Source organism: Macrobrachium rosenbergii, chromosome 27 (genome assembly GCF_040412425.1).
Source record: "Macrobrachium rosenbergii isolate ZJJX-2024 chromosome 27, ASM4041242v1, whole genome shotgun sequence".
NCBI classification, from domain to species: domain Eukaryota; kingdom Metazoa; phylum Arthropoda; class Malacostraca; order Decapoda; family Palaemonidae; genus Macrobrachium; species Macrobrachium rosenbergii.
The window spans coordinates 34,125,158-34,138,990 of NC_089767.1; the positions used below are offsets into that span (position 1 = coordinate 34,125,158).

Here is a 13,833-nt window from a genome sequence, read left to right on the forward strand (position 1 = left end):
GAGGTTATTTATCACAAATGATTGTTTGTCCACTAATACCAACCCTCATTTTACATCAGCTGTAACAACTAACTACTGTGGTGGCAGACCAGTGGGTATTTTCACAAAGTAATAAGTGGTTTAATTATTTGCTTTAGTGCACCATGTTCTGGGAACTCCTCTGCTTTAGGCAGCATGCTGCTCCTTGTTTCTTTGTACTTTATTCTTTAATTACTGTCTTAATTCTGTATTGACAGATTAAATGTAGAATCTAGTATCATTTCATTCATGTGTCTTTGTGCACTTATTTCCAATTAAAGTCTAAGCACCTGGTTATTAATAGCATTGGGAAAGACCTGACATATATCCTCTAGTTGAATTTCTTAACTCTCACCTTGGAATTTGATGATGTTTTCCACAGTATATAGATATTTAAAATTTGGAATAACCTATCATTTAGGGATAATGTTGAAGGCTTGACTACCTCCTTGTGAGGTATGTTCTTTATTATTGCACCCACTTCTTTGGGCAGTTCCTTCACCTTGGTAAAATAAAGTTCAGAGCTTTTCATCTTGATTACTAGGTTCTTGTCTGTTATAACTTGCCTCATAAATTTAAATATTCCATATTCTTGCTTTTGTACATTGTTTTTGGCACTGTATGTCTTTTCTGAAGTTGCATTTTGAGAAACATTGTTTCTCAAGTTTTGCCATCACTCTAGGTTTAAAACTCTTCCTGTTACAATATTTTGGGGGTTGTATACCATTTTTTAGCTGCCTCAGTAACTTTGTTCTGTGTTGAAAAAAGGATATACAAATATTTTTATTCATTCCAATTTTATTATAAATTTTTTGTCATTATGCTTAATTTTGTCATTATGCTTTATATGTTTTAAATGACTCTAACTGCTCAGTGCCTGGAGAAACATATTCCATGATTATAGACTGACCATTGAAAAGCTGCCCTTCATCTACAAGGGATTTTAGTGTTAAATCCATGGAGCCTAAATGAGATCCATCACTGGCACGAAAAAGTACCAACTTGTCAGCACCTGTCATATTATTGCGATTGGGAACCTGAAAGTAAATTAAAATGATTAAATTAGTGATTTCTTCATGCTTAGCTAGAGACTTTTAGGTTGTTTTCTACAATTAATTACAGAACCTGAAAAATGTAATTAAACAAAATAAAATTTTTGGTATACCCCCACACTCTAGCAAGTCAGGTGAAAGCTATCATACATTCAATTCTGACAAAGTCTACCCATTTTGTTTGTTTACTCATTAGTACTGTTATTCCTAAAAGTTAATCAACAGCTTTGCTCAGTCTTTTCACTATTTTTTTTTTCTGTAGCCACTGTACTAAATGTACTTTGATCTGGTGGTTTTTCAGTGATCAGTTGTTTATATATACTGTATATTTATTTATTTACATTCCATCACACAAACACACTTTCTCTTGATGGGATATCTAATTTTTTCCCTATAACTTGGATTACCTGTCTTATTCCCAACTGAGTATATTATTGACTGCTATTCATATAATTCAAGATTTGTTGATTATATTTATGCTATTGTTATATACAGTCCTAATTGCACAATATTAGTGGATCTAGGCACCATAACACTGCACACTGAAAAGGCAACCAGAGAAAACACCACCTGTAAGAAGATTGAAACACCACCCGACAGGCAATAATACCCCTGCCAATAGTTCGAATTCCAAAGGAAACTGCAGGGTGAAGCAGCAAAGAAAGAGGTGGAACTGCTGTTAGAGAAAACAGAGACAAATCAATGTCATCAAGACCTTAAGGAGCCATGCAAACACTTCTCAAACTAGAGGTATATGAAGTGCCTAGACAAAGCCACAGTGTAGGAAGGTATGCAGACACCTATCAAGATCATCCTGAAGAGGAGGTGCTGGATGCATGACATTGAGAATTGCAACTCAGGCTTCCTCAAGGTAAGCCCATCATGCTGGAATCCTGACTGCAATATCCCCAAATAACCCATTCTGAAGTCTATAAGAAGTAGAACAACTGTAAGCGCTTGTCTGCCCATGTGAGCCACTGGTTGGAAGGAATGACCCAGCTCATTCTGTTGCATGTGTTGCAGCTGTAAACATCACTGAGAATCTCCCCAGCTTGCTTTCAGCAATCCAGTATTGTGTATCTTTGTCAAGCAGTCTCTCTTCATTTACCATTTCTGTGGGTGGTTGAGCTTTTGGTAGTTCAGTGCCAACTGAGAGACATGGTACTCTGGCACTCCTCTCCATAGCCTTGCTTAGGAGTCCCCAGTCTCTATCTTGTCTACGGTGGGCCTGCCAATTTTGGCATCAAAGTATAGGAGTGACACTGTATCTTGTGACTAACAACTGATATGATTGCCATTCCAGCATGGGCTAATATAGGGTCGTGGTATTTAATAAGCTGCCAATTGATTTCACACAAATAAGTCTGAGTTTCCAGTAATTATGGGTGAAGTTGTGGCAAGTTCTACGATTGTATTTGCAGGTAAGCCTGCAGCCCCAGTCACCATCCACAAACGCACTTTCAGCAGTGAATGGCCACCTCATAGTTCCCAATAGTGAGTTCAAGGTTGAGGATCATTTTGTACATTTCTACCTTGAGGTACCCTTGCAGTTAGCTCAAGGTAGACGCCTATAAAATTATCCTCAAACTTGAACTACTGAGAACTATGAGATGGCCATTCAACTGCTGAAAGTGTGTTTGTGGATGGTGATTGGGCTGTAGGCTTAACCTGCAAAAACAATCATAGAACTTGCCACCACAACATCACTACTACTGGAAACTAGACTTATTTGCCTTGCGTGAAATCAATTAGCAGCTCAATGAACTGCTATGACCCTATGAGCCCCTGCTGGAATGGCAAATCATCATCAGTTGTTGGTCACAAGAAACAGTATCACTTCCATACTTTGATGTCAAAATTTGTAACTTGATGTCAAAATTTGTAACCCTACTGAAGACTTGATAATAAATAAAGCAAGACTCCTATGCAAGGTTATGGAAGTGAGTGCCAAAATGCCACAGGTCTCTCAGTTGACTTTGAACCATCAAAGCTCAGCCACCCACAGGAAGGGTGTATGAAGAGACATCACTTGACAAAGATGCAGACATCATGAGGGAAGTATTTTTTCTCAAAATAAGTTTAGGTACTGTCTGCCATCCTGTGTCAGCCCTATCCTTAATGTTGGCTTACTTTCCTGTCTAGTGCTGCCAAGGTTGCTTCTCTTGCATTGGCAATGCCCTGATCCTGGCATGTATACAAAGGTGAATTGCCTTTCTCATGGGCTGCATTTGTTGAGGTGCTGTCCTGCTGGGATCCATGACTGTAGTCCTACCTTCTGGTACCTACTTGGTTCCACAGAGGAATCTTTGCTGTGTCTACAACTCTAATCCCTGAACATTCCTTTTTCTCCTCATGGTCCTTGTATCTTGTGTGGTTCCAAATTAGAAGTGTTGTCGTACTTGGTTCCCTGAACATTCACCTTGGTCTGGCTTCTGAAAGTAGCACTGATATCTGCTGCTATGGGCTCCTGTCTTGATTCCTGATCTCAGCACAGCCCTGATAATGTCTGTCCAACCAGAGTCTGACACATGCTAGAACAGAACTCTTTCCTTTGATAACAATGATAGCTGCAGAAGACACCAGGCTATACTTCCGTTACTCCAATATGGTTTTGTGGCTCTGCATGCATCATAATCTGGTTAGGACAATTCAGGAATAGTGGTAACATCTTAGAACTGAAGCTGGAGAAGGACCATCAAGCCAAGACTGGAAGATCAAAAGAGATGCTGGTGTGACAGCTAACATGCAATTTATAGATGCCTGCATCTGCCCTGTAATGATACAAACAGGTACTGCTTGAGGTGAATTTTACTTGTCCTCCTCCATGAAGGTGACATCTCATGCTGGTAAGTTGAAACAACTGCAACAAATGAGAAGGAACTTGACAAACACATCTGATGGACTGACCATTCTGGATGACTGAGGCTCCTTAATTGCTACTTGTAGCAAAGGACTGCTGCAGGTCAGGAGACCAACGCTGAATTAGGGGAAGCATCTAAAACAATACACAAGGTAATAAACCTCCTCCTAGTCAAGTCCAATAGGACAGCAACCAGTCTAAATAGGCAAAAAAGGTAAGCTTTGAGGCAAAAAATATAAACCAACAAGAATCTCCCTATTTTATATATTAATACGCATGAGACAGTACATGAAAACTCCTAAGACTATTAAACTGGAATATAGAATACTTGCAACACAAAACCCTGGCAAAGTTCAAGAGCCACTTGTTATCAAGTATGAAATTACCAATTACAGAAAATACTCACAGAGGTTACAGAGCTAAGTTAAATACACCATGAAAATGCCCATCAAAAATTACTGATGGATAATGAAACCTATCTGATAACACTTGGAAGTGAAACACAGACTAACTCCACAATATTCAACCTAATAATTTCAACAAAATATACACACAGCTTAATTAAGTGTATCTGGTACAAAACCAGTGTTAACCAGAAAAATTGTTTAGTACTTCACCTGTAAAAGTGTCACAGCAGCACCATCCACTAAAAAGAAAAGCAAGCAGAATACTTTCAGAAGGATTTGTTTTAATTAGTATCCAAAGTGCTTGTCCAAAAAAAACCAGTGACTGGGAAAAATGAAAACTACACAGCAGAGTAATCATAGTTGTTAAATTACCACTCTGGATAAAGAGGAAGGAAAGGATGTATGAAAAGGTGAAGTGAATGAATAATGCTGCTGTAAGATGAACTGGGAGCTCTTAACCCTTAAGGGACGGGCTGAATATATATTAAAAACACCCCCCCAACTGGGGGGAACTTGAAGGTTGGCTAATTTAAGAAAAAACACATCAATGGAAAGAGTAAGATATGCAAATGCACATGGTGTAAGAAAAAAATTTTTTGACAATTTTTCCCTACCTTCCACAGGAAGTTAAAGTGGCTACATACAACCCTGTGTGGGGCCTCTTTTATAAGACACTCTTAAAAATATGCTAATTTAACAAGTTATACATGTTTTTTCCTATTATTTTATTTTGTAAAATTATAATTACAGCGCAAACACTATTGTAACAGATAAGAACTAAAACCAGTAAAAAATTCTGAGTATATTTGTTGTAAAATATTTACAAGATTTACCGAGATGGGGAAATGCAGTAACCTTTTGTGAGGTATACACGTTTTTTCTAATATTTCTTGGCACTTTTCTTTGCAAAATTACAATTATAACTGACATACTATCATAAAAGGTGAGAACTAAAACTGCAAAATTCCAATTATAACTGACATACTATCATAAAAGATATGAACTAAAACTAACAGCAATACCTGGGTATATTTATGAGCAAATAAATAAAAAGACGTCATGGGATAGAGAGGGGCAATATATTCCCCAACCAAGTCTCAACGCACACTGATCCCCCGTCCTGTGCCGAGCTACTAAAGTTGCCATAAGTCATTTATCGACCACTGAAGTGATATGAACATCTTTCCCGCTAAATTCATCCAGATTGTATGGCGCGTAATATTAATACTCATATGAGTTTGCCCGTCCATCACTCTAAACCTGTTACAGATACTCATTTAATGATGCCTGTCCATTAAGGGTTAAGGATAACGGCCATATCTGGGGAAAACAGCAAGCTGTAACTCTTCACAGCCATGAAAAGTGAGAGTTTAACACAAGTAGGTGTATGTGTTGCTTAATATCTGGGATAAATCCCAACAAGCAGGACCCATAGTGTTCAACACCCTCTTTTGTTTGTTAAATAAAACACTGTAGACATTCAAACCATAAATGTAACTAAATGTAATAGGTCTGTGATGAACTTAATTATGCAAGAAGGCCAAGCAGTCATATATTAAAATGACAAATTTAAAGTTCCATATACTGGTATATTCATATATATAAATAGAGCAGAAAAAGCAAGCAAAAACCTCTAGTAACCCTTCATGAAGAGAGAATAACTAAACAGTAGTGAAAACACAGAAAGTAGCACACTGCATTCTTCATACTGTATCTCACCTTAGAAAGGGTAGCTATGGTATCTATAGCTTTGCCAATACTCCAGTGATGTGAGACATAAACAGCTTGAGTAGTGACTGAGTGGGCTTTGGGAAGAAGCGCAAGAAAGTACAGCCTCTCATCTTGTGGTAAATCTCCTTGACCCACAGACTTCTGTTTTAATTTCATTAACTGAACCTGTAAAATTAGAAAAAAACCTGTTTAAAAAAAATTCTCAATAACTGATATATATCAGCTAAAAGTACAAGGCATTGAACAACACAACTGTTTGCCTAAATCATCTGCACTGTTAGGTCTAAAGAAGAGTGAGAATTGCTTCAAAGTACAGAAGCATGCTATAATTAATGAGACACTGTAAAACATAAACAATGACATATCACTGCAGTACAGTACGACATCTAAATACGTACTATAAAATGTAGCTATAACTTAGGAATTTAGTGTACATGACAATTTAAGGTGATCTTGAGGTTTCTAATTATTTTTTTCACTAGTGAATAGGAAAGACAATTTGTAAATGAAATAGTAAAACTAAATTACCTCTTCAATCTCAATCTTGGAAAATTATATTTATCCAAAATTTAATACAAAGTAGTCAAAGACTGAATTTTCTGCTAAAAAGAACAAAGGCATTTAATACTTATACTGTATTCTGATTTTTGTTGTATACAAACACTTGCAAGACCCCAGAAATTTAGTATATGGCTATGTAGTCTTCACATTTACAAGTGAAATGTAAACCTATACTTTACAGTATACATTAACTAAAGGCCATGAAATTATGGGAAATGCCTGTAATTTATAAAAAGTGAAGAAACCATTACATTTTACTTCTTTGTGCTACACATTTTCTCAAATTCTGAGTTAAGCTAATGACAGAATCATGGTGTTTATAATGAAGAGAAAAATATAAAAAAATCTCTCAAAATCTCATTGTATACCTTGTTGGCAAACTCTTTGGATCAACATTGGGAATTTACAAGCATCTTTACTTACGTATATATTCAACCTTCAAGTCCTGTAAGTTTTCAAACTAATATACTGTATTTTTTATAAAAAGGTAAGCAAAAATGTGTTAAATCAACTCGACACCAATTCTACTCAATAAAGATATATAATTTCCAAGCTGAAATTTCTCCATACTATACCTTTGCAGCTAATTTATCAGATTTTCTCCCTTGGCCCTTCTTGGAATCAGCTGAATCCAGACGTTCGGTGATTTTCTGAACCTTTGCTGCTGCTTCAGCCATGGGGTTAACAGGAGGTTCATATGATGGACAATTGTGGTCAACCTGGTTAGATGAAGACTTGTAAGATGATAAGCCATATAAAATTTTGCACACTGATACTTTCATCAAGATTAAATAAGTATTAAAGATTAAATACAGTTGTATTAAGAAAAATTTTTGTAAAGTATGTATTGTACATTATGCTCTCTTTCATCGAGAAAATTCAGAGGTCTGTTCAAAGCCAGACACAGATGAAAAACAAAATCAAGAGCCCTTACACCATGGCAATCAGTAGGAAAAAAATGGGTTCAATCAATCCTACAGTGAGTATCAAAATCACCAACAACAAACACGAGCCCTTTTTATCATCTTTCTGCATCTTAGCCCTAAAACTTTGTAATTTGGGACTCATTCCTAATACCTAGCCCTAAGAATAATGTAATATCTATGATTCACTGGTCTGGGAATTTGCATATCATTATTTAACAGGATAATGATAGGAAGCTTAGCCTAGAATAGTATATTTTCTGTAAAGGTGGACAGTCAAACAACAGATACTTTCCTTAGTTAGTCCAGAATACTGTAGTGAGGATTTACAGTCAACCACCAGGATTCGTGAGGGCTAGGAACCACAACCCCCTGCGCGAATAGCTAAAATCCACGAATGCTTGACACCCCACTAAAAATGCTTCTAACTGACTATTATGATAGTTCAAAGCAAAAACCCCTCTAAAAATGCTTATACCTTACTATTTTAATAGTTTTATCATGATAAATGTATTTAGTTACAAAAATATGAAAGTATAGTAATTAGTGAATATTTCTCGAAAGATTCCGCGAACAGGCAAATTTTTCTGCAAATAATGTGGATATACGTTCCGCAGAAAAATCCACAAATAGGTGATACCACGAATCCAGAACCACGAATAGGCGGGGGTCGACTGTACTGTCAGTACTGTACAACTGAGTAAAGATTAGATTACTCATAAGGGAGCATTAAACAATTGGTAGATGAATTACAATCAATATACTGATAAGCAAGCTTGACAGCAATATCAGGGTAAGCTCTGAGAAAAAAGAATATCTTTAAACCTATGTGGTTAATTCTTAGTACATTAGAGCTTCAAGTATCAGGACCAGGTAAGTGAACACTGAACTGTAATTTGTAAAAAATATCAGGCTTAAATGATCATGCAATCTACCAAATATCTATTTGTCACCATTACCAAGACAAGTTCTGAAACAAGAACCATACTGAGACTGTGCATACCTGGTGTCTATGGGCAAGGCAGAAATTCTTCGTACATGCTGGACAAATGACTGGAGCCAATTCACCATTCTTACATCCTTCAAGTTCACAAGGGTAATGCACTGGACCTCCTCCAGGCCTCTGTGAAATAAAGATTTTTAAATCTGATTTATTTCTTTAAACACCAAACAAGAATGTATGCTGTTACTGCATATGAATATATGTACAGTTACAAGTACTGTAAGGATAAATAGTTCAATATTTGAGTAAAAAAGTTGTAAACAGTCACCTGCTAATCAGGTTTACTGTGTGTGCAAAGAACGCACAATTGAGGAAAGTTTTGCTAACTTTTTTTCTACAATAATATACCCTGATTTTTAATTTTAATCATATAAATTTCAATGATATTTAATTACATTACCTTCAGAGTAATTTAAACATCACTTTAAACAAAAACTTAAACATAACAATTGCTTCTATAACAACATGGTTCAAGACATTCTTAGAATTCACTGAAAAGATGGTGTCTTTTGTACTGTATTTTAATACATGTTCATCAGAACTGTTCTAGGTACTAAAACTACCCAACAACCCAACAGTTCCCATGATATTCAATACCCACACTACTTTTCACATAAAATAGAGATTCCTCAAGCAATGCAAATAATTTTAAAATTTTTAATAAATCTGCAATTGCATATCATTAAAGGGTCATTCATTAGACAAGAAATCTTGAGTCCCCATATCTGATTTACCAAGCAATAGAGGGATCTCCCTGTCACATCTGCAACTTAATTCACTACCTTTAGAGCTGAAGCAGATTTGGATAAAACCACCTGCATAAGCTGGATGCATTAACTTTGCATATACAGTAGTATTATAAGCCTTCAGGATGACTCGTCTAAACCTATATGATATGCTTTCATTTATTTCTGTTTCACACACTGACAGATAAAAATACAGTAACTGCATTTTACCTTCAGTACAGGAATCAACCAGTGTTAAAAGCACCATACTGAGCATTACTGAGTAAGAAAAAAAGAGGTTTGTGCATTTAGATTCATATTATCAAAGACTCCAAGTGAAAATTTAAGATACAAATTACAGTAAATACAGAATAATAAACCATGGAAACTAACCTTATCCACAACTTTATTGTAATCTCCACTGCAGTCATGGTATTGCGGAGGAAAGTGATCTTTGCAAAACAAGGCACTACAAAAGTGGCATTTGATAGGGAGGAAATCCAACTGCTTGCAAGAAGAGACCTGACACTGTTTTCCTAATTCTGGCAACTCCATCCTGATTCTTTCAGATAAGCTGTTACTTTAGATAAAGTACTAAAAACTATTTCAATCTATGTGAATTACAACTAGCAGTGCTAATGAATTTTTATGCTAAAATAAAGTGAAAAAATTAAGTTAAATTACAAAATATTAAGTAGTGACATTCTGGGTCTGAAAATCTGAGAGATTTGACAACATCAGATCCTGCCACTTGTGCTCTTGTTGCCGCAAAGTCTGGTTAGGTGTTGTCGCATCAGGTTCTGGATCAGGAAGTTCCTGAATGGGGACGGCAATCTCGTCACTAGGAAGACTATCGGTCCGCCACCCAGAATCCACCAGCTCTAGTAAGCGTCCATCTAACTGCACCTGGGAGTCCATAAGCAGATTTGCTGTAAAAATAATAAAAGTGCAAAATGAGAAGACAAGAAAAAAGTTAAAATGCTCGAAAATTTATTTTTCATTACCACAATTACCTCAAAAATCTCAATTTCTGTACAATTGTTTTAGAAATACACTTATCACAACAACGATAAAAATATTTGAAGAAGCTCTAACTTCTGTGGTGGCATTTAAATATATACATACACACTAAACAGAGTGCAATCGGTAACCACACTACCATGAAGAATCAAATTCACCTTGTGTACCGATATATACTGTACTGAATACAGTACAGCACAGTATATGGTTTTAGAGAAGGCAGGAATTGCATATAAATACTTGTGATAAGAAATATTGTGCAGCAGAGTATAAAATTTAAGAAGTCCCCTCCTGATGGCTTTTGTTGACTACAAGAAGGCATTTGACAATGCCTACAGACATATATTAAAGGTCTTACATCACATAGTATTCCTATTAAATATGTAAAGTTAACTGAAATACCCACAAACAAACCAGATGCTGTACAAAGTGGGGTGCTACAAGGGAATATTATTCAACCTTTGTAGCTTCTCCTTTACACAGATTTTACAATAAATATAAAAGATGGAGAATATGAATATGAAAACTTGAGTGAAATACAAGGCTGTATCCTAACCTTCCCTAGGGCAGCAATCCCCTTGACGTTACAATCTATCTAGGTTGCCATAAATCATATGAAAACATGGATGTGCATCCTAACTTGACCTATCCTAAACCAGGGCACTGTGGCCTACCTGACTGGTTATTATAAATTATATGAAAGTACTTTACATGGATGCAGCCTAGCTCAACCTAGGGCACTAGAAAATCCTGAATGGACTGATCTGGGGCACTGTAAATCATACTGATAAACCTAGCCCACCACGTCACTATGAAGAATTTAACTAAAGAACCTGTTATGTACTAAGGGCAGGGCTATTAGCCTTACCTTCATCAGAATCAAGATTTCCAAATGAACCCCTCATCTCCAACCACAGTAGAAATGATGGTAAAAATAACTGGAAACACTAAAACATGGGAAAAATATACTTTTAACTTTCTAAAAATGTTCACCTTTATAATCATTAACACTGAAATTACAACGATGTTGCCACTTGGTTTTGAGAATTTTTACAAGTGGTTTGAACTGCAGCAGCCAGGGAAATGAGACCAATTTTATGGGACCATGCACAGTTTCATATACAGTATAAAGTTTTCAGTGCAAGGGAGCATTATTAGTTACCCTGAGCATAAAAGAGCCAGTTCAGCACTATTTCAAAGAAGAGTGCACTGTGTTTAATACCCATAATTCCATATATTTAGTTACCTGAACATAACACAGCAAAAATAAAAAAAAAAAATAATCACGGGCTCTCAAGCTATACCACTGTTTGTGTTTCCCAAGAACTTACAAGAAGCTAAAAATATACAATTTTGCAAACCTGATACATTCAGTTGTATAATAATACCTTGCGTGTCAGAAGTGCTGGCAGGAATATGATACAACTTAAGGTAGAACTATAGGGTAGCTCCATGTCGCCGATGGCACTCTAACTTGACTTTTTCTACAGCTTTTTGGTTGCTATTTATGAATTTACCTTTCATTTTTGGCGCTTGAGTCTAATTAACCTGTAATTAACCCCCGAAGTCCATCCAACAAGGGGTTTCCATACGCGATCTTCACAAGACAGAGCAAGGGTATATATATACGTCTGTTTCGAACGGTTCGTATCCTGTCCGGCAAGTGCAATAACAGTACTAAACACAGTGAAGGGATATTCCATTTGGCCGACAACGAACAGATGCACCGCCAGTATCAGAAACCCTAAAAGTGTTGAAAAAAACCAGTTGAAAAGGTAAAAACAGGCGCGGAGCTAATATATAGAATTACCCAACTTAATGTGAAATACAGATGTAATAACATTTTATAACTGAGTTGCTCAAAAAGTAAATAACCAAGAGGAAACAAAAAATGCATTTATTCTTACCTTAAGGTAAGGAATAATGTGTAAGCAATGCTAAGGAGGAGACAAGGGGTGTCCCTAGTGAGTTAGCCTATGGTCCAACTATTTTGTCTTATTTATGGACAACTTTCCCTTACCTTTACCTTGGGCATCATGCCCTGACCTGGCAGGGGGGGGGGCTTTGGACCATAAGGCACCATACCCTAGAGTAACATTTTAAAGATGGGTCTCCCATTTTTGCTACACTTCTAGCTTCCCCTAGGCAAGATGATATTACATACAACCGAAAGAAATGCACGCACAACTTGTCCAACTTATTACCTCCTATGTAATAGCACAGACTAGTTACTATATACACCAGAAAGACATGTATGCGCAACTTGTCCAGCCTATTACCGCCTATGCAATAGCACAGACTAGTTACTAAAGTCAGAGTGTAAAATACATGGATGCATCCCTGTATTTTACACAGTGACTTTAATGATGCTCTAAGTCAGGTTAGGTGAGGGGGTCCAGGGATGGGTAAAGCCCCTACCTCCCTGATAAGTGAGGCCCCCAGCATCTTAGGTTATATTGGAATGTATCCCAGGTGTCCTTGCTACACTTTCACGATTTATAAATTTTTTGGAGATTGGCGAGACCCAATGTAGATGGAAAGTCACGCAGTCTGGCATAGGGTTAAGGCTAACCCTTAACGGCAGCATTAAGTACTTCTGAGGAAATACAACCTAACAAAACCTACCTTTACCTAACCTAATCTTGGACACCTCCAACTGCATACTAGCCTTGCCTATGTCAGTTCAGATGCATGGCCTTTGTATTTTTTTTACTTGGTTGTGATTAATGAATAGTGTTGGCTACGCTCATGAATAGGGTATTACGCCTGAGCTAGGGTAGTTTTTTATTCTAATACACCTTGCAACAACAGCACCCAATTGGGGTCCTCCAATAATGGATATAAACCTAAAACGAAAATCTGGCTGTTACTAATAAAAATTGGGAAAAAAAAATCATAAATTACATAAAAAATTAGGCGTCACGTTTGGAACTCCCGACACGTGACCGAAGTCATCCTGGGCCTGAGTCTATGCCCAATGAAGGCATTAGGTTGTAGGCCTACGGTAACAATTCTGAGCCTTATAAGGTCTCTAACGGCTAATATATACGAACTTAAAGCTCGTCTGTCCTAAGGTTCTCAAAGTAGCTTAAGCTAGGACCATTTATGCCATTTATGAATTGGCCTACACCAAAGACGCACGCTCTCGTAAATTACATTCTAGCTTTGCGTCGTAGCGGCCACACAGGCCCATTCCCAACTCATTTCACACACGTATATATGGCCTTTAAATTATCAGGACTAAAGCTTACCTGTTCAACGCGACAAGTTGATAATTTGAAGTCGATAAAACGCGAAACGAACACCTGCCTGTCACTGTTCCTTGTATCGGGTTTTTTACCTTACTGTTGTTCGTCTGTGTCAGGCTAATCAATGACGCTTCCTTTTGTTTTACTTAAAAATATTAGGAAACTGGGCACCATTTATAATTTGTGGCTTCATCCATATATTTATGTTCGTATTTTTGATTAATATTTACGATTTTTGGATGTGAATAAATTCCCACTTTTCTACGGTACTAAGGTTCGGTTCTT

General features: G+C 36.8%; 1 protein-coding gene across 1 annotated transcript; it reads right to left on the reverse strand.

Moving 5' to 3' along the window:
* Positions 1 to 798: 798 nt before the first annotated feature.
* On the reverse strand, positions 799 to 10,209 carry LOC136853597 (AN1-type zinc finger protein 1-like). Its single transcript, XM_067129344.1, has 5 exons — positions 9,674 to 10,209; positions 8,556 to 8,675; positions 7,205 to 7,348; positions 6,057 to 6,233; positions 799 to 1,055 (listed from the first exon to the last, which is right to left on the reverse strand). The coding sequence occupies exons 1-5, from the start codon at positions 9,833 to 9,835 to the stop codon at positions 855 to 857; spliced, it is 804 nt and encodes a 267-aa protein (XP_066985445.1). The 5' UTR covers positions 9,836 to 10,209; the 3' UTR covers positions 799 to 854.
* Between the last annotated feature and the right edge of the window lie 3,624 nt (positions 10,210 to 13,833).

Excerpts from the sequence above, each read along its gene's own strand:
- LOC136853597 (XM_067129344.1), bottom strand. The coding sequence starts at position 9,835 with ATGGAGTTGCCAGAATTAGGAAAACAGTGTCAGGTCTCTTCTTGCAAG. Across the intron at positions 7,349-8,555 it reads GCCTTGCCCATAGACACCAG|GTTGACCACAATTGTCCATC; the intron begins GTATGCACAGTC and ends TCATCTAACCAG. Across the intron at positions 1,056-6,056 it reads CCATAGCTACCCTTTCTAAG|GTTCCCAATCGCAATAATAT; the intron begins GTGAGATACAGT and ends ATTTACTTTCAG.